At 40.8% G+C, this 26,958-nt stretch overlaps 1 protein-coding gene across 3 annotated transcripts in view; it reads left to right on the top strand.

Annotated features, from left to right (window-relative positions):
• The window catches only part of NCOA7 (nuclear receptor coactivator 7), a 144,989-nt gene that overhangs the window by 103,253 nt on the left and 14,778 nt on the right, over window positions 1–26,958 (top strand). For all 3 annotated transcript variants that reach the window (XM_068551101.1, XM_068551102.1, XM_068551100.1), the window contains exon 11: window positions 24,999–25,146. In XM_068551101.1, the coding sequence (XP_068407202.1) occupies window positions 24,999–25,146 (148 nt within the window). The remainder of the gene's footprint in view (window positions 1–24,998; window positions 25,147–26,958) is intronic.

Genomic DNA, 26,958 nt, shown 5'->3' with positions numbered 1-26,958 from the left:
GATTAACCACTTAAAAAGCTACTGTGAAGGTTAAAAGACAAAAGGAGTAAAATCAACTATAACTACAATAAATGGTTAAGGTATACACAAAATAAAAGGTAAAATAGGATGTCATAAAACATAATACATGGAGGGGAGTGGTAAAAATGTAGTGCTTTTGGGATATGTTTGAACTTACATGACTATCAGCTTAAAATAGACTATATATATATACACATGTATATGTACGTGTGTGTATGCATATGTATACATATGTATATACATGTACATACACACACATGTCAATATGTATGAACCTCATGGTAACCATAAACAAAAACCTACAATAGATACAAGCAAATAAAGAGAAAGGAACCCAAACATAGCATTAAAGAAAATTACTGAACCACAAGGGAAGAGACCAAGAGAAGAAGAAAGGGACAGAAGAACTACAAAAACAACCAGAAAACAATGAACCAAATGGCAATAAGTACACGCCTATCAATAATGACTTAAATATAAATGCAGTAAATGTTTCAATCATGAGACACAGGGTGGCTGAATAGATAAAACAAGACCTGTCTATATGCTGCATACAAAGGACTCACTTCAGCTGAAAAATTTTTCCTCTAAGATCAGGAACAAGGCAGGGATACCCACTCTTGCCACTTTTATTCAACATAGTATTGGAAGTCCTAACTACAGCAATCAGACAAGAAAAAGAAATAAAAGTCATCCAGAAAGGAAGAAGTAAAACTGTCACTATTTGTAGATAACACAATATCATATATAGAAAACCCTAAAGAGTCCAACAAAAACAAAAAAATAACCTCTTAGAACTAATAAATGATTCAGTAAGTTGCAGAATACAAAAATCAATATACAAAAATCAGTTGTTTCTGTATGCTAATAATGAATTATCAGAAAGAAATTAAGAGAATAATTCCAATTACAATTGTATCAAAGAGAATAAAACACCTAGGAATAAATTTAACCAAGGAGGTAAAAGACCTAAATGCTGAAATCTATAAGACACTGACGAAAGAAATCAAGGAAGGCACAAATAAATGGAAAGCTATCCCATGCTCATGGATTGGAATAATATTGTTAAAATGTCCATACCACAGGTTCAGTGCAATACTTATCAAAATTCCAATGGTGTTTTTCATAGAGATAGGACAAATAGTCTTAAAATTTGTATGGTACCACAAAACCCCCCAAATAACCAAAGCAATCTTGAGAAAGAAGAACAAAGCTGGAGGCATCATACTCCCTGATTTCAAACTATAATACAAAGCTATAGTAATCCAAGCAGTATGATACTGGCACCAAACATACATAGATCAATGGAACAGAATGGAGAGCCCCAAAATAAACCCACATTTTTATGGTCAATTAATTTACAAAAAAGGAGGCAAGAATATGGGGGTAAAGACAGTCTCTTCAATAAATGGTGCTGGGAAAACTGGACCACTTTTTTACACCACATACAAAAATAAAATAAATTAAAAATGTAAATGTAAGACCTGAAACCATAAAACTCCTTGAAGAAAACATAGGCAATAAGCTCTTTGACATCGGTCTCAGCAGTATTGTTTTGGATATGTCTCCTTGGGCAAGGGCAGCAGAAGCAAAAATAAACAAATAGGACTACATCAGACTAAAAAGGTTTTGCACAGTGAAGGAAATGATCAACAAAATGAAAAAGCAACCTACTGAAAGGGAGAAGATATTTGCAAATTATATGTCTGATAAGGGATTAATATCCAAAACACATGAAGAACTCAAACATAAAGAACTCATACAACTCAGTTAAAAAGTGGGCAGAGGAGCTGAATAGACATTTTTCCAAAGAAGACATACAGATGGCCAACAGGCATGTGAAAAGATGCTCAAATCACTAATCATCAGGGAAATGCAAATCAAAATCATGATTAGAGGACTTCTCTGGTGGCGCAGTGGTTAAGAATCTGCCTGCCAATGCAGGGGACACAGGTTTGAGCCCTGGTCTGGGAAGATCCCACATGCCGCGGAGCAACTAAGCCTGTGCGCCACAACTACTGAAGCCCGAGCGCCTAGAGCCCGTGCTCTGCAACAAGAGAAGCCACCGCAGTGAGACGCCCACTCACCGCAACTAGAGAAAGCCTGCACGCAGCAACAAAGACCCAACACAGCCAAAAATAAATAAATAAATTCTAAATCATGATTAGATACCACCTCACACCTGTCAGAATGGCTGTCATCAAAAAGACAAGAAGTAACAAGTGTTGGTGAGGATGTGGAGAGAGGGAAGCCTCATGCACTGTTGGTGGGAATGCAAATTGGTACAACCACTATGGAGAACAGTATGGAGGTTCTGCAAAAAATTAAAAAAGGAACTGCCACACAGTCCAGCAATTCCACTTCTGGGTATATATCTGAAGAAAACAACACTAAGTCAAAAAGTTATATGCATCCCATTGTTCATTGCAGCATTATTTACAATAAACAAGGTATGGAAGCAATCTAAGTGTCCATCGATAGATGAATGGGTAAGGAAGAAACACAATGGAATATCACTCAGCCATAATAGAAAAGAATGAAATCTTGCCATTTGCAACAATATGGATGGACCTAGAGTGTGTTATGCTAAGTGTAATAAGTAAGACAGAGAAAGATAAATACTGTATGATTTCACTTACATGGAATCTAGAAAACAATTTAAATGAACAAACATAACAAAACAGAAACCAACTCACAGATACAGAAAACAAACTGGATGGTTGCCATGGGGATTGGCAAGATAAGTGAAGGGGATTAAGAGGTACAAACTTCCAAGTATAAAGTAAGTCCTGGGATATATGTACAGTACAGTGAATATAGTCAATAATAGTGTAATAATTTTAAAGATCAAGATGATGGAGTAGGAAGACACTGAGCTCATCTTCCCCCACGAACACATCAAAAATACATCTTCATGTAGAGCAATTCTCACTGAAAACAAACTGGAAACTGGCAGAAAGACTCTTGTACAACCAAGGCTGTAAAAAATGATCCACACAAAGTCAGGAAGGGAAGAGAAACGATCAGGTCAGGACCTGTGCCTCTAGGAGGAGACACAGAAAAGGAAGGAGATTACATGGGCTGGGAGATCCTCCCTGAGGAGTGGGCGGTTTGAACCACATATTGGGTGCCCCTGCCCTGGGGCCCAGTACAGGGAAGATGATACCCTTTGGCTTGTTTGAAGACCAGTGGGAATAGCAGGGGGGCTGCAAGGAACTTAGACTCTACTCCTGAAGAGCACGCACACACTTGCTTTCTCCTGAAACAAGGCAGAGGAAGCAGACGGATGAAACTGCCCAGGATGCTGACTGGTTTCCCATGGGCAGTTTCCCATGACCACCCCAGTGCATGTCTGGGCCCCTCTTGTTCTCTGATGCAGCTCCCCGCTAGGGCTAAGGCTGCTCTTGCCAAGGAGAGTGCACAGCTGTGGGGAAGGAGCCAGCTTGGACCTGGCACTGCCTCTGAATGCAGAAAGAGGAGCCATTCCTGGTGCTCATGGAGCCGGCAGATTGAGTGTGGTCTGGAGCGCTGACTGGCATGCTGGGACTGCCCCAGCAGCTGCCCCGGCCCACTCCAGGTGCCCGCCCCAGTGCTACTCTCCTCTGGGGCAAAGGTGCAGATGCTGGGAGCAGGGAGAGCACACACTTAGAGGGGACAGAACCAGCTCAAACCTGAACCTCAGTGCTTCTGCTTCAGCACCTTGGGACCTGCCCCTGCCCCCAATGAGGAAGTGTCAGCCACTGAGCACAGGAGAAGCCCCAGCTCACACCTGGCTCTGGCTCTGTTGCTTCCATCGCCAGCTCCACCTCCCACCAAGGTGAGAGCTGCCAGCACACCCTGGGGAAAGACATGACCTGTGCTCATTTCATATCTAGCTCTCCCACCAAAGCCACATGCAGACTGTGTCGGGATGCTTCCACACAAGGGCATCCCGTCAACACCAGGATAGGTAACTGTTTGACTTAATTTCATAGAGACAGATACAGTTGTTTCAAACAACAGAACAAGAAAACTCCCTTGAAAAAACAACTAATGAAAGAGAGATAAATAATTTACCAGATAAAGAGTTCAAAACATTAGTAATAAGAATGCTAACTGAACTAGGGAAAAGAATGGATGAACAGAGTGAGAATTTTAACAAGGAACTAGAAAACAAAAACCAGTCAGAACTGAAGAATTACAGTAACTAAAATGAAAAACATACTAGAAGGAATTAACAGCAGACAAGGTGGTACGGAAGAACACATGCGTGATCTGGAAGATAAAATAATGGAAATCATGCAATCAGAACAGCAAAAAGAAAAACATGAGAACAGTTTAAGGGACCTTTGGGACAACACCAGGCATACTAACATTCACATTATAGGGGTCCCAGAAGGAGAAGAGAAAGAAAAGGGTCAAAAATGTATTTGATAAAATTATGGCTGAAAACTTCCCAAACCTGAAGAAGGAAACATATATCCAGATATAGGAAGCACAGAGAGTCTCAAACAAAATGAACCCAAAGAAACCCCACACCAACACATCATAATTAGAATGGCAAAACTTAAAGAGAGAATTCTAAAGGCAGCAAGAGAAAAAGAGTCATGTACAAGTAATCCCCATAAGGCTATCAGCTGATTTCTCTGCAGAAACTTTGCAAGCCAGAAGGGAGTGGCATGATAAATTTTAAGTGCTGAAAGAGAAAAACCTACAACCGAGGGTACTCTACTTGGCAAGATTGTCATTCAGAATAGGAGAGATAGAGAGCTTCTCAGATAAGCAAGGAGTTCATAAATACTATACCAACTCTAAAAGCAAATGTCAAAGGATCTTTTCTAAGTGGAAGAGAAAAAGCTTCAACAAGAAGAATTTATAGAAAAGGAAAAATCCCACTAGTAAAGACAAATATATAGTAAAGGCTGTGGATCAACCACTGAAATAAGCCAGTACGAAGATTTTTTTTTTAATTTTATTCATTTATTTTTGGCTGCGTTGGATCTTTGTTGCTGCGCTCAGGCTTTCTCTAGTTGCGATGAGCGGGGCCAACTCTTCATTGCGGTGCGCGGGCTTCTCATTGCAGTGGCTTCTGTTGTTGCGGAGCACGGGCTCTAGGCACGCAGGCTTCAGTAATTGTGGCGCACGGGCTTAGTTGCTCCGCGGCATGTGGGATCTTCCCGGACCAGGGCTCGAACCCCTGTGCCCTGCATTGGCAGGCGGATTCTTAACCACTGTGCCACCAGGGAAGTCCCGGTAAGAAGATTAAAAGACAAAAAATTGTAAAATCAACTATAACTACAATAAACAGTTAAGGGATAAACATGAAGATGTAAAATATGACATCAAAAACACAAAATGGGGGGGGGGGGTAAAAATGTAGATCTTTTAGAATGTGGTGGAACTTAAATAATTACCTGCTTAAAACAAGTAAATGTAGTTATAGGTCAACATACATGAATCCCATAGTAACCACAAATCAGAAATCTACAATAGATAACTTTGTATGGTGACAAATGGTAACTAGATTGCCTGTGGTGATCCTTTCCTAATGTATAAAACACCAAAGCATTATGTTGTACACCTGAAACTAATATAATATTGTAAGTTATACTTCAATTTGAAAACAAAACAACAACAACAAAAAAAACCCAACACTATTGCTCCTAAAGGAATATTTTATCGGGAAGATAATCCTAAATTGATAAAGTACCACAGGCAATAAGGTTGTTGTTATTGACAAGCATCTATTTTTTGCACCTTTACTTTGTGCGAGCCTGTGCCAGAAGCTATCTGATGTCTAAGAAGACAGAATCGTGTCCTGCCCTGGAAGAGGTGTGGAGCCTTGGGCTGCCCGGCTCTGGCCAATGGGATAATGAGCCCCCAAATTGGACTGAGATGAATGAGAATCCCTAGGAATTGTGGGCCCTAGAATGAGATACATTATCCATTTGAAACATGATTTCCTAATTTGAAAAACGGGTCATGGTGAGGGTTAAGTAACTAGATCATAGTTGCACAATTACTCAGTGTGTACGTCCTGGCAGGCACTGGGCTAGTTATAAATAAATAAGACTTATGAAAACAGTTCCTCGCACTTTCTGGAGACAATATAGATTGTATTCCAAACATTTGGATACTCTTCTATATAAAAAATACAATTGTCTTTTTTCCTTTCTTAACACTGAGATATTTCCTTTCTTAGAAAGAACCAATAATTCCTATTCAAATTAAAAGTTTTCTTATTTTCAATTATTTATGGCCTCAATCTCTGAAATGTTTCATAATAATTGATTTCATAATATCCAGCTTCTAAAATAAATAAGATGGAAATGGAGTTAACAGTGGGAATTATGTAGAATTTACCAAATCATATATAAATGTTTAATCCAAGATGAATTAATTGGTTAGTGTGATTTGTGTAATAAGTAAACTAATAAGAGAGGGGAAGGGGGAAAGAGAGAGCCCGTGGGTATTTTTAAATGTGTTTAAACTTGAAAATAATTATGTAAGATAGTTTTAGCAACACTTGAACATACAGATAAGCGGGAGGGGAGAGGAAGGTAGAATCTATTTTGCAATTTGGTTTTTTCCCCACTTAATATGTTATGCATATTTTCCACATTATGTACTACTATACTATTAAATGTATATGAACAATATAATTAGTAGCCCCCATTATGTTTCCTGGTTGATTTAATTATGTTTCTGCTTTGTATATAAGGTTATTCCAATTTTTTTTTCCATTATAAGCAATGCTATATGAAACACCTTTGTAAAATTCTTCAGGTTGTCTTACCAAACCAAAGGATACGTTTAAGGCATTTAAATACAGGTTGCACATGAAAGTGTGTGGCAATTTACACACCACCAGCATGAGTGCCCTTTGCCCCACATACTGGGAAATCTAAGCGGTATGATTCTTTGTCCATTTGGTAGAAGAGAAAGGAAGCAAATGTAGCTTTTTAAATGTTTTATTTTAAAGTTGAGTGAACACTTGTTATATAACATTTGTTACGGAGTCAAGTCAGTAGTGGCCTGGGGATTTTTATTCTGTGTGACTCTTTTAATGAGAAATTAATTTATACCTTGATATTTATATTTTGTAATATATATTTGTTAAAAATTATTCTAAAATACCATGTTTCTGTAATCTGTTTCTAATTGAGATCAACAAGCCCTTTGGTTTACGTGGGATAATTAACATTTTGTGCCTGCCCACATTTAGAGTAAACTCATCATATATGTTAAGTTGATTCTGTTTTAGAAAGCGTGGTATTTCCTTACATAATGTCAAGAATAACTGAAGCTCCCAAGCACTTTGTAATGGTTGGGATTTTTTTTTTTTAATACTTACAAAATTTAAGTTATGTACCCATGAGCACACAGGTGTCTGTCCTTTTAAAAGGTGCTATCCATGTCATATGCATATTTCTCAGATCCAATTTGTGAGCAGTAGGTACTTCCTGCAAGTGTGTGTATTCTCTCTCCAGGGTTCTCCATGGTTGCCTACCTCAAAGGGTAGAACCAAGTGTTCAAGCCCCCATTTTTAGGAAGGGTGCCTTTTCTTTAGGTCAGCATTTCCCCCAAAGATATTCAGTGGAAAGCTCACCCCATGGATAAGTAAGTAATAAGTATTTCATATTAAATATGTTTCATTGCTAGTCCTTAGCTCTATCTAGAGTTTCATGCTCATAGTTACTGTTTTCTAAATAGGATTTTGTAGGAATTTCTTAATTTTATTTTCTATTCTTTACTGTTTTTCCTTGTACTGATAATGGAATATAATTGATTTTTTTTTAAAAAAATTGTCTCTAATCACATTTTAATTTTATGAGATACTTGGATATCTCTATCTATCTAGAGACCATTTTAGTCCAATCTTTGTTGGTTTTATACTATAGTAAATACAAATTGAGATTTATTTCCCTTTTTCACATTTCTAGAAGTAGCAGCCAAAGATGCAAAGACCCTTTATGTAAACTTTTGGCCATCAAAGCTATGTTACATTGTTAGGAGGGACTGGTTGATGTCAGATCCTAGTCAGGATCTACATTTCAACTCTTCTTTGTATTTTCCTTTTGTCTTTAAAAAGTATTGTCTTAGTTTTGGAATATTTAGAATAAATTCTGAAAGTCATGAGTACTGAGCTTTTCATGATGTGCTATCTACCTGAAATCTTATTCATTTTCAAACTATGGGTCTAAGCACCTTTGGACCCTTATATAATTCTGGTGCTTGAATTGCAACTTTGTAAAATGCATCAGATTATTCTGGTTGAGCACCTACCTTTACAAAGATGCTTTTGTGATATCTTCATCCTCTAAAGTAGGATTGTCACTCTTAGAGACTCAAAGGGGAGTATCAAAGAAACTAACTCACCAGCTGAACTATCCATTTCCCCAGCTCTAAGTCAGAGAGCAAAGAGGGCAGGCAGGGCACTCGATACCCTCCTTGACTCTGAGCTGGGCATGGTACTCTGGATGCTATTTTGCATGGATTATCTCACTTAATACTCGTGATAGTTCTGTGAGCCATGTGGCGTTATTCCCCATTTTACAAATACAAAAACTGGGACACATTGAGTTTCAACATCTTGTTCAAACTGGCAAATATCAAATCCAGGATTTATACTCAAATCTTTTTGATTTCAAATCCCATTCTCTTAACCAGTTTCCAGAGCAAGTAGTCGAAACTGTATCGATTATACTCTTTGGGCTAACAAATCGCTGAAATGGGAGTGGGAAAGGGATACTTCATACAGTCAAAGTCATTTCTTGGCTAGCGAGGAAATGAAAATTTGCAGTATCCTCAAATTTATTCAACTCAGACTTTGATAAAGTGCCTTCCGTCTGGCTAGATATATTTCAGCGGTTATGGGGAGAGGAAGTGACTGGTATTTTATGGGTGATATTCTATGGGTGCTCATTAATTGAACTGAAGTAGTCTAATCAGAACATTGTATGGAAATAAAGAGCTTGACTAAAATGTCCTTTCTCGGATACTTGATGTCTTAACTTAGTTCAGGCTGGTTCTAGCATTGGCTCATTATTAGAATGAACTTTTATGTGCTACAGTGGTTATCTGACCAAAATCAGGCAAACAAACAAAAAACCACATAATATTCCATCTTATGAAGATCCAGGTACCTTATTTTATATGACTATTACTGTGAACACAGCACTTTATACGTAAACTATAATTTCCGCTTCTCTAGTTACTCCCCTTAAAATCTATTTTTTAAAAAATATTTATTTATTTATTTGGCTGCGTCAGATCTTAGTTGCAGCACACGGGATCTTCGTTGCGGTGTGCGGGCTTCTCTCTAGTTGTGGTGCATGGGCTCAGTAGTTGTGACACGTGGGCTTAGTTGCTCCATGGCTTGTGGGATCTTAGTTCCCTGACCAGGGATTGAATCCGCGTCCCCTGCATTGGAAAGCGGATTCTTAACCACTGGACCACCAGGGAAGTCCCCCCTTAAAATCTATTTTGTACCTTATGGCCACATCTTCTAAAAAGATATTTTGATCTTGTCACATTGCCCCCAAAATATCTTAAGCCTTCAGGATTCAAGTCTAAACCCCTTGTTTGTTTTTAAAAGCTCTTTGCAGACTGACCTACCTTTCTAGCTTTTTCTTGATCTGCCTGAATCTGGGGTTTTACTGAAATTAGTCATTTTGTGGGCTTTTCTCAGTAAGTCTAGGACCTTTCAGGCTTGGCACCTCTAAAAATACTATATTCTCGAATTCAGGTGGTTCCCTTCTTTTCTCTGTGTAAATCCTTGTTTCCCCAAACAATACACCCTGCAGTGATCCCTCCCTAGACTGACAGTTACAGCCCTTTCCCAGCCTGCACTTGACAGGGGAACAACCCTCAGGTACTGAGGCACTGGGGAGAGGAAGTGAAGTCTGGCACCTTTTCCCCTCACAGGAGTGGTCATCCCCAGTTTCTAGATTCAGGCGTGTTGGGGACTGAAGCCTGTGGCGGAGTGTATTCTGTTTCACAGACATGAAAGTATATGGCATTAACAAAGAATTTATGGCTTAGATCAATGGGTGCCAAACTTAGCTTTGTAATAAAGTTGTCTAGAAGCCTTTAAACATACAAAGTACCCAGGTCCTTCCCTGAGCATCCTGCTGCTTTGGATTGGTGAATCTGCGAGGCATTCTCCCTTTTGTGATAAACAAATGGGCGTTACTTTGTTCTTATTTGACTTTAACGTTTTGCAGCATTTGACTCCATTGACCATCCCTCATTTCTTTCACACCTTCTTTCCTTCTATCATCCCTTCCTAGTTTGTTTCTTCATTAAATGTTACCCTTTAAATGACTCTTTCTCTTCCTCATTGTATATACAATTGCCTGCACCTAATTCTTTTTATTATGTGCCAATCATTTCCAGCTATCTTTAGTCTAGAACTTTCTACTGAGCCCCAAACACATATATACCTAGTAACCTTCAATATTTGGATCATCCATGGATCAAACAAACTCAAAACAGATCATGCCCTAAACTGGGCTTCTTATTTCCATTTTTTTTAAGGAAAAGTTTTGTTCATTTTCCTTAGGATTTCGGTCTTACCTGCGGCACACGGGATCTTAGTTCCCCGACCTGGGATCGAACCTGCGCCCCCTGCGGTGGAAGCGCGAGGTCTTAACCAGGGAAGTCCCCTTATTTCCATCCTTGTCCCTGCCACTGTCCCCCTAACTCCTGCTTCCTGTTTTCTCCATCACAGTAACTGGTACCACCAGCCTTTCAGTCCCCAAAGCCAGAATGTGGGCATAATCTTGCTTCTCAGTCATCTCCCCACATTGCTCAGTCACCACATCCAGCTTATTCTATCCATTTAACATCTCTAGGATCTCTTGCTCCCATTATGACCCTTCTGTGTTTCAGTGTTAAGAAACATGAATCAGACTTATTAGCTGCTTGCTTGGGTGCCCACACCCCTACCCACCCCACCTAAGTGCACAAATTAGTTCAAATATCATCTCTAAGAACTTCCCCTGTCTGGTTTAGATGCCGCTCCCCTATACTTTCACCTCTATCGTAACACTTACTACACTCTTCTACAAATGTGGACTACTTGTGGCTTTTTCCTACTGGACTTTAACCTTCTGAGGGCAGGGACCAAGTCTTATGACACTGTGTCCTAGAAACAGCATAAGGTCTAGAATATAATATATTCCTAAATGTTAGTTGGATGGGTGCGTGAATAAATTAGCCTGTAGTCTAATAGATAAAAATGCTTAAATAACATCACTTATCATTAAAATAATGCATAGACTTTATATAGTATTTAGAAGAATATAAAAAAGCAAAAAGAAAACAAAACGTTTATAATTTTGTTACACAAAGATAAGTACAATTTATCTTTATTTTTGTAGCCTTTCAGCCTTTTTCTATGGATGGATTAATGTAATAATAGTGTATATATATACAATTGTGTATGTATAGAGATACACACACTCTTTTGTAAACTGCTTTTACTTAAGAGTATCCTTCTCTGCCATTAAATATTCTATCTGCATGCATTTAGTGAGCATGCATTACTTTTGTTAACGAGAAGTAAAATCATTTAAAAAATTGATTCTCCTATTAAACTCACTTTACAATGGGAAGATAGCCAAGTCCTAAGGACCCTCATGAAGACTAAGCAAAACGCTCTTTACATTTTCCTTAGAGAAAAAAGGGTGAATTAAAGGAATCACAGACTGACCTAGTTTTCTACCATGAAATCGTTAACCATAGTTAATGCTAGATTTTCTGATCAAAAGTTATCTTTTAATGGGATCAGAGCTAAACTGAAATCTTGAATAACTGTCTGTGACAAGAAGACCATAGTGCTGAATAATCTTTAAAGTACTATAGTTTCTAGAACAACTTAGGCCGTACTTAGCCAAACTAGGTATATTTCAGAATACAAACCTGGTGATTTTTATGTCATACTGTAGTCTTATAATGATGTTTTAAGGTGAGAATGTCACTAATAAAGACAAAATTCAAAAAGGTCTCCAAAATAATTCCTTAAAGGAATTATCTTTCTCTCTTTGTGTTTAACACAAGTTCTAAGTTTGAGGAAACTACTGAACAAATATAAGTGATAGGATTATTAGTTACTTATATAAATATTCTCACTTCTTTTTTTTTTTTAACACTTTAAAATGGTTTGAAGTGATCTTTCTTCCTCTCATTCTTTTCCTGGTCATTTTACCTTTGTTTCACCGACTTAAAGTTCTAGAATTTCGTCATCGTTTTCCAGAAGCACCTTCTTAGGCAGCCACCCATCAGTAACTTCACTAACCAGCTTTGGCAAATGCCTTGAGTTAATCAGTGACTCTATAGTCAGACCTAAGCACGTGAAAAAATAACCCCCTTTTTAAGCGAGTGCTCTACTGTCGTGGCTGTGCTTTCTGGTGGAGGAGCGAGTGCCAGCGCTCTGGAGAGTAGCTTGTCGCCTGTTTCCACTGCAGGATAATTAGTCCCTGCCAATGGGTGCTGCACATAGCGTTTGGGAGTAAGTATGCAGAAACAGTGATTATTGCAACCTAAATATTCGCAGGGGCCAGATGGAAGGATGGAGGGAGGGAAGCTCAGGGGCCAGTGTTAACTACCTGCTCTGGGAATCAGCTGCTCAGTAACTCACGACCTCCAACCTAATGCTATTATGTGGGAACGTGAGCCTGGTGTTGCTACATCTTCCCATCTTTTTCAAAAGAAATTGAATTATGGATTATGTGTGTCAGATCTCCCCAATTTTACGGTGTTAGCCACTGTTTAAGAAAAAAAAAATGGTGAGCAGTCTAAAAAGCACCCATCTGCTGCTGAATCCAAGCCACAGGCTGCCAACTGAAGGCCTCCAGCATTGATATTAACATAAACTTTCGGGTTTTACTTATTTTTTTAAATATTTATTTATTTGGCTGTGCCGGGTCTTAGTTGCAGCACGTGGGATCTTTGTTGCTGCATGCAGGATCTTTAGTTGAGGCATGCGGTATCTAGTTCCCTGACCAGGGATCGAACCCGGGCCCTCTGCATTGAGAGTGCAGAGTCTTAACAACTGGGCCACCAGGGAAGTCCCAGTTTTTACTTATTTTTGAGTGTTCCTTTTTGTAACTATAACTTTTGTTTTGATAGTGATTCTCAAAAGATTCCTATTATTTTTGGTGAACTAGAACAAAGAAGCTTATTTAGTTGGTGCTTTTTAAATAATGTTTTCCTTTCATAGACACACAAAGAACCTTTAAGAATGGGCATTACATCAGGGCATTACTAACTGTTGATTTCATGTGGAGTTGTAGAATATTGGCTCCAGAAGGGGCCTTACAAGCAAGTAAAATAACCCCTTTCTTTTTTTTTATTTTGGCCACGCCACATGGCATGCGGGATCTTAGTTCCCCAACCAGGGATCGAACATGCACCCGCTGCAGTGGAAGCACCGAGTCTTAACCACTGGACTGACAGGGAAGTCCCTAAAATGACCCCTTTCATATAAGGACCTTGGGTCAGGCCATTGAGGGTGGGTTTTAAAAGGTGATAGTTTTCTAGTAACGACCTCTGTGGTCAAGAGTGCTTTGCCTTATTGGGTTTCTGTGGCTGTATTCAGAATGGAGGAGCCTGGGAAGGTTTTAGGCCAAAGTGCCTTGAAATATCTTTAATTTACAATCAATACAAGTGAACAGTGGAACTGCATACGTATATAGTTCAGTATTCTCTAGGTCACATTCTGTCTCTCTTCTTCCCTTTCCTTATCTTATTTCCTATTCTCTGTGCCATAATGTACTCTGAAGTATATTTTTAATGAAATAGTTATTAAGTTATTTAGTGGTTCCTGCTTATAGTTTTGAAATCAAGTGGGTGATTTAGGGGTTATATCTTGCTGTGTATTGCCCCAATTTCTTTTCTTACCGGTCAGGTGACCTTTGATAAGACAAGAGTGCCTAACTGCTTCTGGGTCATTTTGATCAAGTTTGTTGGTTTATGTGGTAGCAGGATTTTAGAGAATCACACGGAAGGGACTTTCTAAAAGGTCTGTTCGAAAGTAGAATGAACTTATACATTTAATGCTCCAGATACCTATATGAGGAGCTAGGTTTTCTTATCTTCATTTTAGAAGCTCAGGGAGATTAAGGACCTTTCTCTAAGCTTCCAGCTGATAACAAGTGGCACCAACTTGGGAGGTCAGGTCTTTAACTTAGAAATGTGTGCTTTTTGTACTTTACCTCACAATTATGTTAAAAAAAAAAAAAGGGAAAAAAGCAACAGTAAATAAAATCCCACCGTAACTAGTAGTCTTGTTTGATAGCATAGATTACAATCATACCTAAAGCCGATACACCTAATCTATGAATAGTTAGAATAATGTTTTGTTGCAAGCATCAACTCAGATTTGTCATCAGTTTTTGTATCCCTCAACCCTACAGCTTTGTCAGCGATGGGCTTTTATGAAATAGTAAAACCAGGACAGAGGGACTGACCATAAAGGAAATGGTGAAGCATATTGGTAGGGACCACGAACTGACCTGAGGTTAATACCAGGTCCGCCCCTAACATACTGTGTGGCCTTGGGCAAGTTAGTTAATCTGTGTAAGCATCTGTTTCTTCCACTGTTAAATAGGACCGATAATTACAGTGGCTACCTCCTGAGGTTATCACGAGAAACAAATGAGCTTGTCCGTGTACTAAATGAAAGTTAGTTGTTACTGCTGCTGTTGCTTCCTTTGCTATAATCAGCAGTGCTTTGTTGCCTCTAAGGTAAGCCTGCTGCCTTCTGAGGACCTTTATCACTTACCTTCAAAGAATTTCTTCTTCAGAGATGACAACTTTATCTGCTAAATGGGGATTTGTAACTTGAATATGGTGTCTCCTTTGGGGTGAATCTCTAAAGGAGCCTTGAGGCTTCTGAAGAAATCTGATTAAGCCCAAATTTGTAGTTAGACAGAAAACCTGAACAAAGCTTGAGTGCTGGGTTTTGGTATTACCAGTTGCTGGATGGGTGGGGATTATTTTTGTGCCTGGAGGAGTGTGGATGGCAACCTTCTCCCCATCTCCACTGCCTCGCCTGGGCTCTGGCCTTGATCAGCTCATGGCTGGATCACCGATGTCGCCTTCTCCACAGAGCCTTTGTTTCTAGTCAGTCCTATCTCTTCCTACCTTCCCTACTTGGCTCCACAGCAATCTTTCTAAACTAAAGATCTGGCCAGGCTTCTTCCCTGCTGGAGCCCTGGGTGTTGCCTAGTGGTGCTTCTCAAGCTTTGGTCATTCACTTCCTTTCCAAATATCCCCATATCTGCGAACCATCTGTACTACTGTTTACTTAATAGTTGTCTTCAAAGGATTTAGATCAAATCAGTTTTTTTTTTACTTAGGCTTTTCCTGAGCAGTAATATCTGTGAAATCTGAAGTATATAATATGTTAGTTGCATTTCCTTCTAATACTCTTTAGATAAATACGTAACTATGAAAATGGGTTCCTCTGTGTATCCCCTGAAGTCAGTGGAGCTGCCCCTGCTACACTTCGGTAAACAGTGGCCTCAGGATAAGGTCAAAGCATTTTATCTCATGCCCAGGACTTTCAGTGACCCAGTGACCCGGCCCCTCTGGCTCTTTTTTTTTTTTCCTTTCCTGCCATTCCATTAGCAAAGAGTAAAACTTGCTTTTTCATTCTACCTGTCAGGAATTCTTCCCCTGCCTGATGAGTTTCTATTCAACATGGACATCCCAGCTCAGATGCCCACTGGCTGTGTTGTTGGAACTGTGTTAGGAATTTTTGTTTATTTCTCTCAACCTGCTCGCTCTAGGGCAGGGCCTGGATCACTCTGGGCAGGCACTGCATCTCAGCAGCTTTTCCCTATCACAGAATCCTCTGTCAGAAGCCACCAGTGACATGATTGCATTGCCCCTCTTTCCCTCTGCCATGTCCAGTTTGACCTCCTTCCGGCATCACCCTGCCCTTAAGATGCCAGGTCTTTTTGTGTATGTCCCCTCCAGTAGAATGCCACTTCTCTTCCTCCTGTAACTGCCTCTTTCTCCTCCTTCAGAACTCAGCTTGGGGGCTTCCCTGGTGGTGCAGTGGTTAAGAATCTGCCTGCCAATGCAGGGACATGGGTTTGATCCTTGGGCCAGGAAGATCCCACATGCCGTGGAGCAACTAACCCCATGCACCACAACTACTGAGCCTGTGCTCTAGAGCCCAAGAGCCACAACTACTGAGCCTGCATGCCACAACTACTGAGCCCGCATGCCACAACTACTGAAGCCCACGTGCCTAGAGCCCACACACCGCAACAAAGAGTAGCCCCCTCTCAGCGCAACTAGAGAAAGCCCCCGCACAGCAACAAAGACCCAACGCAGCCAAAAAAAAAAACAAACAAACAAACTTAGCTTGCCCTTGGCCCCTGGGAAGCCGTCCCTGACCCCAGTGTGAAATGATTCTCCACTGGGCTTACCTTTGTCATCACTCTTCTTAAAATAATAATAATAATAAAAATTATTATATATTATAATAATAATTATATTATGTATATTATAATAATAATAATTAGAATGGATGTTGGAGCAGAGATACAAGAGCATATGGCTGGAGCAAAGAGCACATTTGGGAGATTGGCCTAAGAAGTTTGAAATTATCCTAAAACCTACAGGGAGATGTTGGAAGGATTTTACACAGCTGGGTAAAGTGATCAGATTTGCATTTTATCAGCTCACTTCTACTTCCCTGCCACTTCCTCTTGGCTTCCTTCCAGGACCACTTCTACTGCTTCTTCCTTAAGTACTAGCTTTTTCCAGGACCCAGTACCTGACCTGTGAGTTCCGTGCTCACACATGTTACTGCAGTTATTGCTTCATGACCACATAGTAGCTAGCATGGTGGTATTACTGGTAATCGTGTTGGCTTGGCCAGAGGCCGTAGATAGTGTCCTGAGGTAACTGAGACCAGAAGCTCAGTGACTCATGGAGACCACAGGGTGAGTCACTGAGTTTCAAAAAAGCCATCAACAGGTTTTCAGAGGTCAAGAGAAATGATAACTGAGATACTGTTGAGAACTCACAATAGGTCGAGTTTGAGGAAATCAGCTTCACTAAAGTAGTGAAGGAGGGAAGAAGATTTAAAAACCCTGCTTCCTTCCAGACAGTATCTGAGGCAGGTTTAAGAAAGGGCATATACTAAAAGGTTAATAAAATCAGGAATGAAAAGGAGTTGGAAAAAAATGCATAACCCAGATGTTAACAGTACAATCTGAAGGGAAGATGAGGTATAGGAAGGAGGCTTTAGGGAGAAACAAAATCTTGAGGCTTATGTTTTTAAGGAAGTGCAAGTAAGTTTGTGGAGTAAGGTGAAGGAGATAAAGGGATGGAGGAGTGGGGTGGGAATAATGGAGGGAATCCACTAAGGAGCGGGGCTGTTGAAAGTTCAGAGAGGAGGGTTAGAACGGGAGAGTAGTTCCTTCTTCTGAAGAGAAAGGTCATTAAGAGGTGAGCAGAGGGGAGTGCATTACTAGAATGGTACAACGGAGAGTCCTCTGTTCAGGGAGGGTGGGTGGGTAGGAGAGCGGGGGTGAGAGCTTGAGAAAGTAGAGGTCTGGAATAGCTGCTGTGCAAAGCAGTGAAGGAAGAGAGCTAGAGGGGAGTAGAGAATCCCACGAGGGAGGGTTTCTCCTGGCCAGTGTTAGGTGCCCTTGACTTGTAGTGGATCCATTAAGCGCCAATAAGCAAACTCAGCAACATGCATCATCCCAAGAGAGCAGTTAGAAAGATGATGTTTGTTTCTGTGGGCAGGCATTTGGAAGGGCAAGTGCAATGGAAGGATCAAAGCTGTGTGCCTCTAGGGGGCGGCGGTGCAGGTGAGGTGGAAAGACTGGCCTGGAGGTGTGTGAATCCAGGAGGGGCTAATGCTGGGGAAAGAGGAGGGCTGAGGGTCAAGGTGAGAGTGGAACTGGTATAGTCAGGAGGAAGGAGTGGGCAAGGTGAACCCAGAGGGACCAGGAGGGGAATTTTCAGAACTTTAGGCCTGCTTCCAGAGGGCAGGGTTCAGTTCTGGGAACTAACCACCAGGAAAATCCAGTTAAGTTAGCCAAAAAGAGCCATTCCAAGAATTAGGTTAGATAAACTTAAATAAACTTAGTGCCACTCTAATCTAGAAGGAGAAAAGATGAAGTCACATCCTCTTCTCTTTGGTCTCCAGGGGCCTAAGAATTAAGCAATAAGATTGGCTCCAAGTGAACTTTAATTTTCTCTTGTGGAACAGGACACAATTTTAATTGTCCACTCCCGCTTTTCCCCCAGAGGCATAGCGTGAGGGCCCTCTCTACATGAGAGAATGAGGAGATTTTATGTGGGAGGCTGTAGTTGAGGGAAACTGGGGTGTGCCAGTGCCCTGGATGTCTGAGAGGAGAGACACGAGCACTTCCCATCAGGTTGCCCCATAGCAGAACATACTTCGGAGGTTTGCCATCTCACCTGAGGCTTCTCGAGGCTGGGGCGACTTCGTTGGCTGCAGAGATAAAGCCCACCACCTGAGGGAGGTGGGAGGTCGTCCAGGGCTGCTGCCCTGCCTGTTGCAGCCAGTGGAGAACCATTGCCAGGAGCGTGGCTGAGGCGAGGCGGCTGCCCTGCCATGTTCCCCAAGCATGGAGCGCAGTGCTGGCGGTGATGGGCGCCTGTGCGTGCAACGTGGACGAGCAGGAATGGGGGGTGGGCCGCACCTTAGTGACCTAAGGGCCACTCAGGGCATCTCACACTTACTTGAGCTTCGTTAATAAAACCCAAAGCCAAGGAAGTAGTTGACCTATAGTATGAGACCTCTGTCTGTGGACAGGTACAAAAATGTACCACCCCCCTTAGGGTTAAGCATTCACAAAAGAAGAGGCAGGCAGCTTAGACTGGCCGGAACATTTCCAGAGATGGGCTGTTTGGGCACATTAATCTTCTGAGCCTCAGTTTCCTTATCTTTAAACTGGGCATAGTAACACTTGCCTCTTAGAGCTGTTGTGCAATGTGAAGTCCTCAAGGCAGGGAATCACGTCTTTTCTTTTCAGGTAGCTGACATATTTCATCAGCATTGCTTAAAACAGAAGGTTGCTTCTCTGTTTAACATTAAAATTGTTATGACTTTGACCCTCTTTTCTGTGGTATTTTGAGAATGCCTTTTCCCTCCTTTCTAGATATTTCCTTTTGTGGTAAGTTCAACAAGCCCAGTGCTGGCCCTAGCTGCTCTTGACCTTGCTGCAAAATAGGCCACTCACTCTGGCAACAGACGATCCCAGAGGCCTGATTCACCACTCACTGGAAATCCAGCAGTCCCAAGAGAAGAGATTTGGAATAATCCTCTCTTACTTGGTCGTCCCAGATTCTTGCCCCGGGTTGACATATTTCTTCTAGAGAGAAAGGCACAGGGCAGGCAAGAATACTTTGTGCCAAAACTCACCTTCCCCCAGCCCCTCACTTGTTACAGCTCCTGGGAACTCACACATATGTGTATGACATATGTAGCCATCTCCTTCCATAGTATGCCCACTGTTTTCCCAGCAGCACACCATGCCCACATTCACCTGCTCCTAAGATAACCATGGCATTCATGTGGATCCCGGGTCATGAGTCTAGACCAGGCCATTCCCCCCACCCCCTTGAATAGTTTCTCGTCAAGAAGGATGGGGTGGAAGAAGGGTTATTATCCTTTCCCAAGGTCTTACCTGTATTAGGACCACGTTAATTCATCAGAGATGCTCTGATAATCCTGAACTTTGAAAGAGAGGTATTAGGCACACAATTCCTCCTTCTTAGGACATCCTCCTTCTTATACAGATCTTCTCTCTCACCCACCTTCCATCCCATCCACCCGCCCAGTGGGTTGGAGGAACGAGTTGTCTTCCTCAAGCAGGGAATGTTCAATTATAACTTCCTCCAGAATAATAAGTCCTACTCACCTTGCATCTACATAATAAAAAGGATTGCTCAGATGGTTTCCCCAAGCAACTTAATGTCTTTGTCACCAAAAAGGGAAGTGACTGGCAATTGCTAAGATCGGATCTCACCTTAAAATCTGTATTGACCTGCAGTTTTCACAATTGATATTTTCTTATAATATCTAAGAAGAAATGAAATCTTAACTTCAAATCTGTGCCTCATCCCTCATTCCCTTGCAGTCTTACACAGGGGTATATGTCAGCATGAGCTTTCAGCATTTCTTGGGATGCTTTTTCAGTGTTTATGCTTGTACAATGACTTCTCCTTTGAGAGTAAAATGTTAGAGGATAAACGAGCAGTGCTTCATGGAAAGTAGGTTCAAAAAGTGATAAAAATGTGTCTTGTGTCATAACCAGGAAGTTAAGTGGGAAACAATTCAGAAATCAGTGTGGGATAAGGGGAGGACTTTGTAGTGTGGTTCAAAGAACGCTGATTGCCACCTCAGGAGATCTAGTCCTGGCTGTGATGCTGATAGTAGACTTCAGAGCCCCCATCTAAGGGGGCTTACATCTAAGGAGAGTTAGTTGGATTAAATGATATCCTATATCTCCACCAACCCTAATATTCCAGAAGGTAGTTCCTCAAGGTCAGGGTCACTGGCACATAGTGGGTACACAGGGAGTATTATTGAAGGAAGCGATGCACTGCAGCCAGGGACAACCAGGAACACACCTGAAATTGAATGTGTTGGGTTGACTTGTTGCAACGAGGGAGAATGCACTGCATGGGACCGAGGGCCATCTCAGTAAGAGGGTGCTTGAAAGGGGTCACAGGATGTAGGTTTATGTTAGGTGATTCGAGGGATAACTTAAAAAAGTGGGACTTTGCTCTAGATTGGAAGCTGTCAGGAAGCAAAAGTCATTCTGTGATTGAATATATTATAAATCCTATGTAGAAGGAGGAAAAACTAGACAGGCTAGTGCCATAATTGGTAAAGAAGCACAGTCATTTATATTAGCCAGATTAGAGAGATGTTTGGTCATTTTTGTGGTTGGACAATGTTTGTGTTTAGATATCAGACCCCAGTGGTCTCGTTTCTGTCATGATTCGTCATGGTGATAGAGTGGCTTTGCCGGACGTTGATGTTTTGTGAAGTTGTTAATGTTCAACGGGAGAATACCAGGGCCTAGCTGTGAGTGCCAGGCCAGTTTCTCCCAACACTGGGGCCTGGCCGATAGGAGCAGGCTGGCTCCCACGTATCAGGGACAGCTTTCCTCTTTCTCACAAATAAGCTAGCCAACAAATATTTAGGAAGCCATTTTATTTGATGTGGATAAGCATGTAATAAATGTGTCCTTTTCCAAAAGTTAAAGTGAAGCATATTGGTTCTCAACTTTTTTCTAAAATACAGTTAGGATGGACTAAATTTTAGGTGTTAGAAAACTAAAAGAGTTAGAATTATATATATATATATATTTTTTTAATTTATTTATTTTATTTATTTATTTTTGGCTGTGTTGGGTCCTCGTTGCTGCACGTGGGCTTTCTCTAGTTGCGGCGAGTGGGGGCTACTCTTTGTTGCGGTGTGTGTGCTTCTCATTGCAGTGGCTTCTCTTGTTGCAGAGCGTGGGCTCTAGGCGCGCGGGCTTCGTTGCTCTGCAGCACGTGGGATCTTCCCGGACCAGGGCTCGAACCTGTGTCCTCTGCACTGGCAGGCGGGTTCTTAACCACTGCGCCACCAGGGAAGCACTAGAATTATATATTTATCAAACCTTTCTGGAGTCATGATTTTTTCTAAGTTAACTTTTAATAGGAAATGTCATACTACATGTTAATAATAGTTCAGAGATTCAAAAGAGTATACATATTGCTGGTAGGAGGGCAAAAAATGATTCCATCCCTAAAAACGGCAACATGGTATTATATATAGAAAGCATAAGTGAATTGCTCCTTTGATAACACAGTCCCACTTCTGGGAATATGTCCTACAGCTCTACCTGTACACGTGCAAAAATGACATACCAAGTTACTCATCATAGCATTGTTTATAAAAGCACAGTCTTGGAAACAACCCAAGTGTCCAGCTGGAGAGGATGGTTACATAAACTATGATAAATCCACACAGTAAAGTACTGTGTAGCTATGAAAGAAAGAATGAGGAAGCCATCTCTGTACTGTTGTGGAAGGATATCCAGGCTATATTGTTTAGTGAAAAAAGCTAGAGAATAGTACTATCTTTTGTAGAAATGAAAGACAAAGAGAATCTATATTCATATTTATCTCTATCTACAAAAATAACACTACAAGAACACACAAGGAAATAATAAAGTGGTCAACTATAGGGGAAAAAGGTGGACCCAGAATGTGACGGACAGGGATATGAGTGAGATGGAAACTTCTCATTATTTGCCTTTTGAAATATAATTTTAATTCTCAAATTATAAAATGTACTACCTAGTCCAAAAATTTAAATAATTTATGGAAAGATATCTATATATCTATATATATATATATATATATATATATATATATAAAATGTAATATGTCTTTCTTCTACCTCATTCCATTCCCCAGAGATAACCATTTTGATCAGTTTCTTATATAGCTTTTCAGAGTAGTCCATTGTATTAGTCAAGGATCTCAAGAGAAACGGAACCGAGAGGATGTGTGTGTGTGTGTGTGTGTGTGTGTGTGTGTGTATAAAATATATGAAAACTGGTAATTCTATATTATGGAAGAAAAGGCATAATTAATATAAAAAGGAAATAACAGCTTAGAAATACATTTTATAGTGGTTAATGTTACATGATATAAAGGCTCCCACATATTGAAAAGAAAAACATTGACTCCACAATCACAAGGAGCCAATTCATGAAAGCAGCCAGGAAGAAACATTTAAAAAATGTTCAACCCACTACCACTCAAAGAAGTGCAAAGTGAGTCGGGTAAAACTTAAAATATGTATTAAATTCATTTAGAAAAAGAAGGATAAGCAGGATTGTTATGAGACTTAGATGCAAACTGCAATGCTCGTGTCAGAGTAAACTAGTCAGCCTTTCAAGAGCAGTTTGGCAGGATGAATCACAAGTTATAAAATCATGCCCTTTGGCCTAATAATCCCTTTTCTGGGAACTAATCTTGAGGAAATAATTCAAAAGGTGGCAAAAGGCATAGATCATGAGGATGTTCATTGTAACGTTGTTTGTATAATCAAAGAAATGGAAAAAACCTAAATATCCCAAAGGCATAGGAATTTGGGTAATTATGGTTTATTACTTTCATGAAATGTAGGCATTAAATGTCAGTACAACGGGCTTCCCTGGTGGCACAGTGGTTAAGAATCCGCCTGCCAATGCAGGGGACACGGGTTTGAGCCCTGGTCCAGGAAGGTCCCACATGCCGTGCAGCAACTAAGCTCGTGCGCCACAACTACTGAGCCTGCACTCTAGAGCCTGCGAGCCACAACTACTGAGCCTGCGTGCCACAACTACTGAAACCCGTACTCCTGGAGCCCATGCTCCGCAACAAAAGCCACTGCAGTGAGATGCCCGCGCACCGCAACGAAGAGTAGCCCATGCTTGCCGCAACTAGAGAAAGCCTGCGCGCAGCGACCAAGACCCAACTCAGCCATAAATAAATAAATAAATAAATAAATAAATAATTTTTTTTAAAAGTCAGTACAAGGGCTAGCAACATGGCAAATATGCATTATTTTATGTTACATATAACAAACAATTATGTCTTAGCCCTGATAACAATGGAAAGAAAACTGTGTACATATGCTCAAGAACAGATATGACTATAGAAACCTAAAGACAGTTTGACCGATGGGAATATTAGAATTATAGTGACATTTCTTTTTTGTTTTAATTAATATTTGTCTTAGTTTGTTCAGGTTGCTATAACAGAATACCATAGACTGGGTGGTTTATAAAGAAGAGGTTTATTCTTCACAGTTCTAGAGGCTGGGAAGTCCAGGATCAAGGTGCTGGCAGATTCGGTGTCTTGTGGGGGCTCACTCTGGTTCATAGACGGCTGTCTTTTCACTGTGTTCTCACATGGCACAGGGGGCTAGCCAGCTCTGGGGGGTCTCTTTTAATCCCAATCATGCCTCATAACCTAAGCACCTCTGAAAGGTCATACATCCAAATACCATCACACTGGGGATTAGATTTCAACATGCAAATTTTAGGGGCACACAAACATTCAATCTATAGCAATTGTGTTATAATATTTTTACAATTATAACTTTTAAAAACTTAACAGTAAGTTAGCATTGTCCCAAACAGTAGCCTCAAATTGAAATTACCGGTTTGTAATTAGAGAAGACTTTAAGAATCATTTGATCCTATCTATCTTCCACTCCCCCACTGTGGTGGTTGCAGGTGCAGAATCTAAGGTCAGAGAGCTTTTGACTGTTCTACATGGGCAGGGGGTGGGGGGATATTGTAGGTGCTGGGACCAAAAGCCCCACCCTCTGCTCAGGAACTAGCCACCTCTCTATTGATCAAGTCTGGAGAGATGCTTCAGATGTTAAATATGTATAAGAGAACAGAGCTATTGGAAGCAAACTGCATTCCGATATCAATAAAATTGTCTCTTTCTAATGTTAAAATAACAGCTAATACTACCCCTGATATTTTCTAGTTATTAAAGATATTTTATTAAAATTATGATATAATAATGCTTCAATCTACATAAGACCCATTGGAATATTGCTTATCTTTGTTCCCATCTAAAGCTTCAGATTAATTTTTTTCCCATGAATACAGGTGTCCAATAAATGAAGACCCAATGAGGAAAAAACATTTGGTGTAAATATTTCATTGTTTTTTACGTTTATGTCCCATTTCTTGATCTTTCCCTCAGATTCAAAGACATTTTTTCAGTGTCTGTGGACTTTAGCTTCCATTTATTGACTTATTTTCAAAGTTTGGAATGAATTAGCAGAGATTATCTTCAATATGGGAGATTTCCCAATTAGCAAAATGGATTTGCCAAGCAGGAAAAAGATAGCTGTACATGCCCAAGTTCCTACTGGTGCCTGCCAGGAAAGTAGATTTGGTGTTAACCCCTGTGATGAACATGTTTTTCAGGGTGGATCACTTGTACACATTCTTTGTTCAGTGGTCTCCTGACGTCTATGGGAAAGATGCCAAAGAGCAAGGCTTTGTGGTGGTGGAAAAAGAAGAACTGAATATGATTGACAACTTCTTCAGTGAGCCGACCACCAAGAGCTGGGAGGTGAGACTCAAGAGAGGGCTAGACTGTCCCTTAAAGTCCAGTCCACAAACAAAATGTTCTTGTGTCCAAATTCCAATAACTTCTTGGCTGGCAAGAAGTCAGATTTCCTGTGTCTCTTTGAAATCACATGGGGAAAAAACCTTATTCCTCTGTTTGAAGCTAATTATGTGTGTCAGAAAGACCTCATCTCCACCCCTACAACCCAGTAATTTCACTTCTCTTTTTTGAAACTGCTGCAGGGTCCCCATTACGTACAGGATGAAAGTCAAGCTTCTTAATTTGGCCTAAAAAACTGTTCATAATTTTTTTGAGCACTTACCACACCCTTCTCATGTTAGGGGCACGGTGGATGAGATAAGTAGAATTTAGCATCAAGGAGAATAGATAAATCATTACAATATAGTGAGATAATTACCATTGTAGGTGAAGTGCCACGTGCTATGGGAGCATGTACCCAGGCACCTGAATGGAGCTAGGGGATCAGGGAAAGCGACCCAGAAGGAGTAATCTGAGCTGAGATCAGAAGTGGGAGGACAGGCAGTTGGGGTGAAAGTGGGACATGGAACACGGAACATGTTCTGGCCAGAGAGAAAAGTCTGTGTAGAGGAATGATCCAGGGGAGAAACAGAGAGTGTGGGGCATTTGATGAACTAATAAGAGTTCAGTGTAGCTGGATCATAGAGTGCAAAGCTGAGGGAGTGGCAAGAAACAAAGCTGGAGATAATGAAATGGCAGATCATGAAGGACCTATGAACTGTTTGTCATAGGTTTGGTTTGGTTATTTTCCTAAGGGCAGTAGGAAGGCAGCAGTTTGAGCTGTCTTCAAACAGCTTCAACCAGTAGGAGCTGTTTGAAGCCTGGAGAAATAAATACAGATACACATTTTGGAGAGCTTGCTCTTGCTGGCAGATGTTCATGGAGTTGGACAACCCTTGAGGCTTGAAGACCCATTAGGAGTCTCTTGCAGTATCAATGTTGAGAGATAACAGTTGCTGAAAGAGTGGCAGTGCAGATAGAGGAAATTGAGTGCTTTTGAAAGATAGTTAGAAGGAGGAAAACAGGGTTTTGTGAGTAATTAATTACATGTGGAAAGTAAGGAAGATGTCAAGGTTGATCTCTTGGTTTTTAGAATGGGAACTGGAGGGATCGAGGTACCTGCCCTTCACTGCGACAAGGAGCATAGCAAGAGGATTAGATTCAGCAGAAAATGCTCTGTGTTCTGGTTTTAATCTAAATTTGAGGCGTCTGTGGAATGTCCAAGAGACAACTGAGAATAAAACTTAGGAAAAAGATCTGAAGATATACTTTCGGAAGTGATTAGCAAAGTTGAAGTTGTGAGTGTAGGTGAGGTCAGCCTAGGAGAGTGTGTCCATTGGCAAGGGAGCAGGGCTCAGAAGAGAACCTTTCAGGATGCCAGCACTAAGGGGCCAAAGATAGTCGAGCCCACAAAGGTGACTGAGAAGGAACAGCCAGGGGAGGGCATGGAAGACAAGAAAAGTCATGTCTTAGAAGCCAAGGGAAGAGAATGTTTCAAGAGGGGAGTAGTGGTCAAAAATGTCTAATGCTGCAGAGGAGTCAAAAGGTAAGAACTAAGCTATGTCTTTTGGATTTAAAACCAAGGAGGTAATAGTTGGTGACTTTGACAAAAAGCAGTTTCATTAAAGTGGTAGCTTCAAAATGTAGCTACCAATGTTCAATGAGTGAATTGGGGGTGAGTAAGTGGAGCTAGTAAAGGTGGGCAAACAACTCGAATTTGGTTTTGGAGAATAAAAATGAGATGAAAGGCTGGAAGAAGAGGTTAGGGTGGGGAGG

This window comes from Eschrichtius robustus, chromosome 9 (assembly GCF_028021215.1).
Source record: "Eschrichtius robustus isolate mEscRob2 chromosome 9, mEscRob2.pri, whole genome shotgun sequence".
In the NCBI taxonomy this organism is placed as follows: domain Eukaryota; kingdom Metazoa; phylum Chordata; class Mammalia; order Artiodactyla; family Eschrichtiidae; genus Eschrichtius; species Eschrichtius robustus.
The sequence above is the reverse complement of the archived record's forward strand: the minus strand, read 5'-3'. Positions and strand labels throughout refer to the sequence as shown.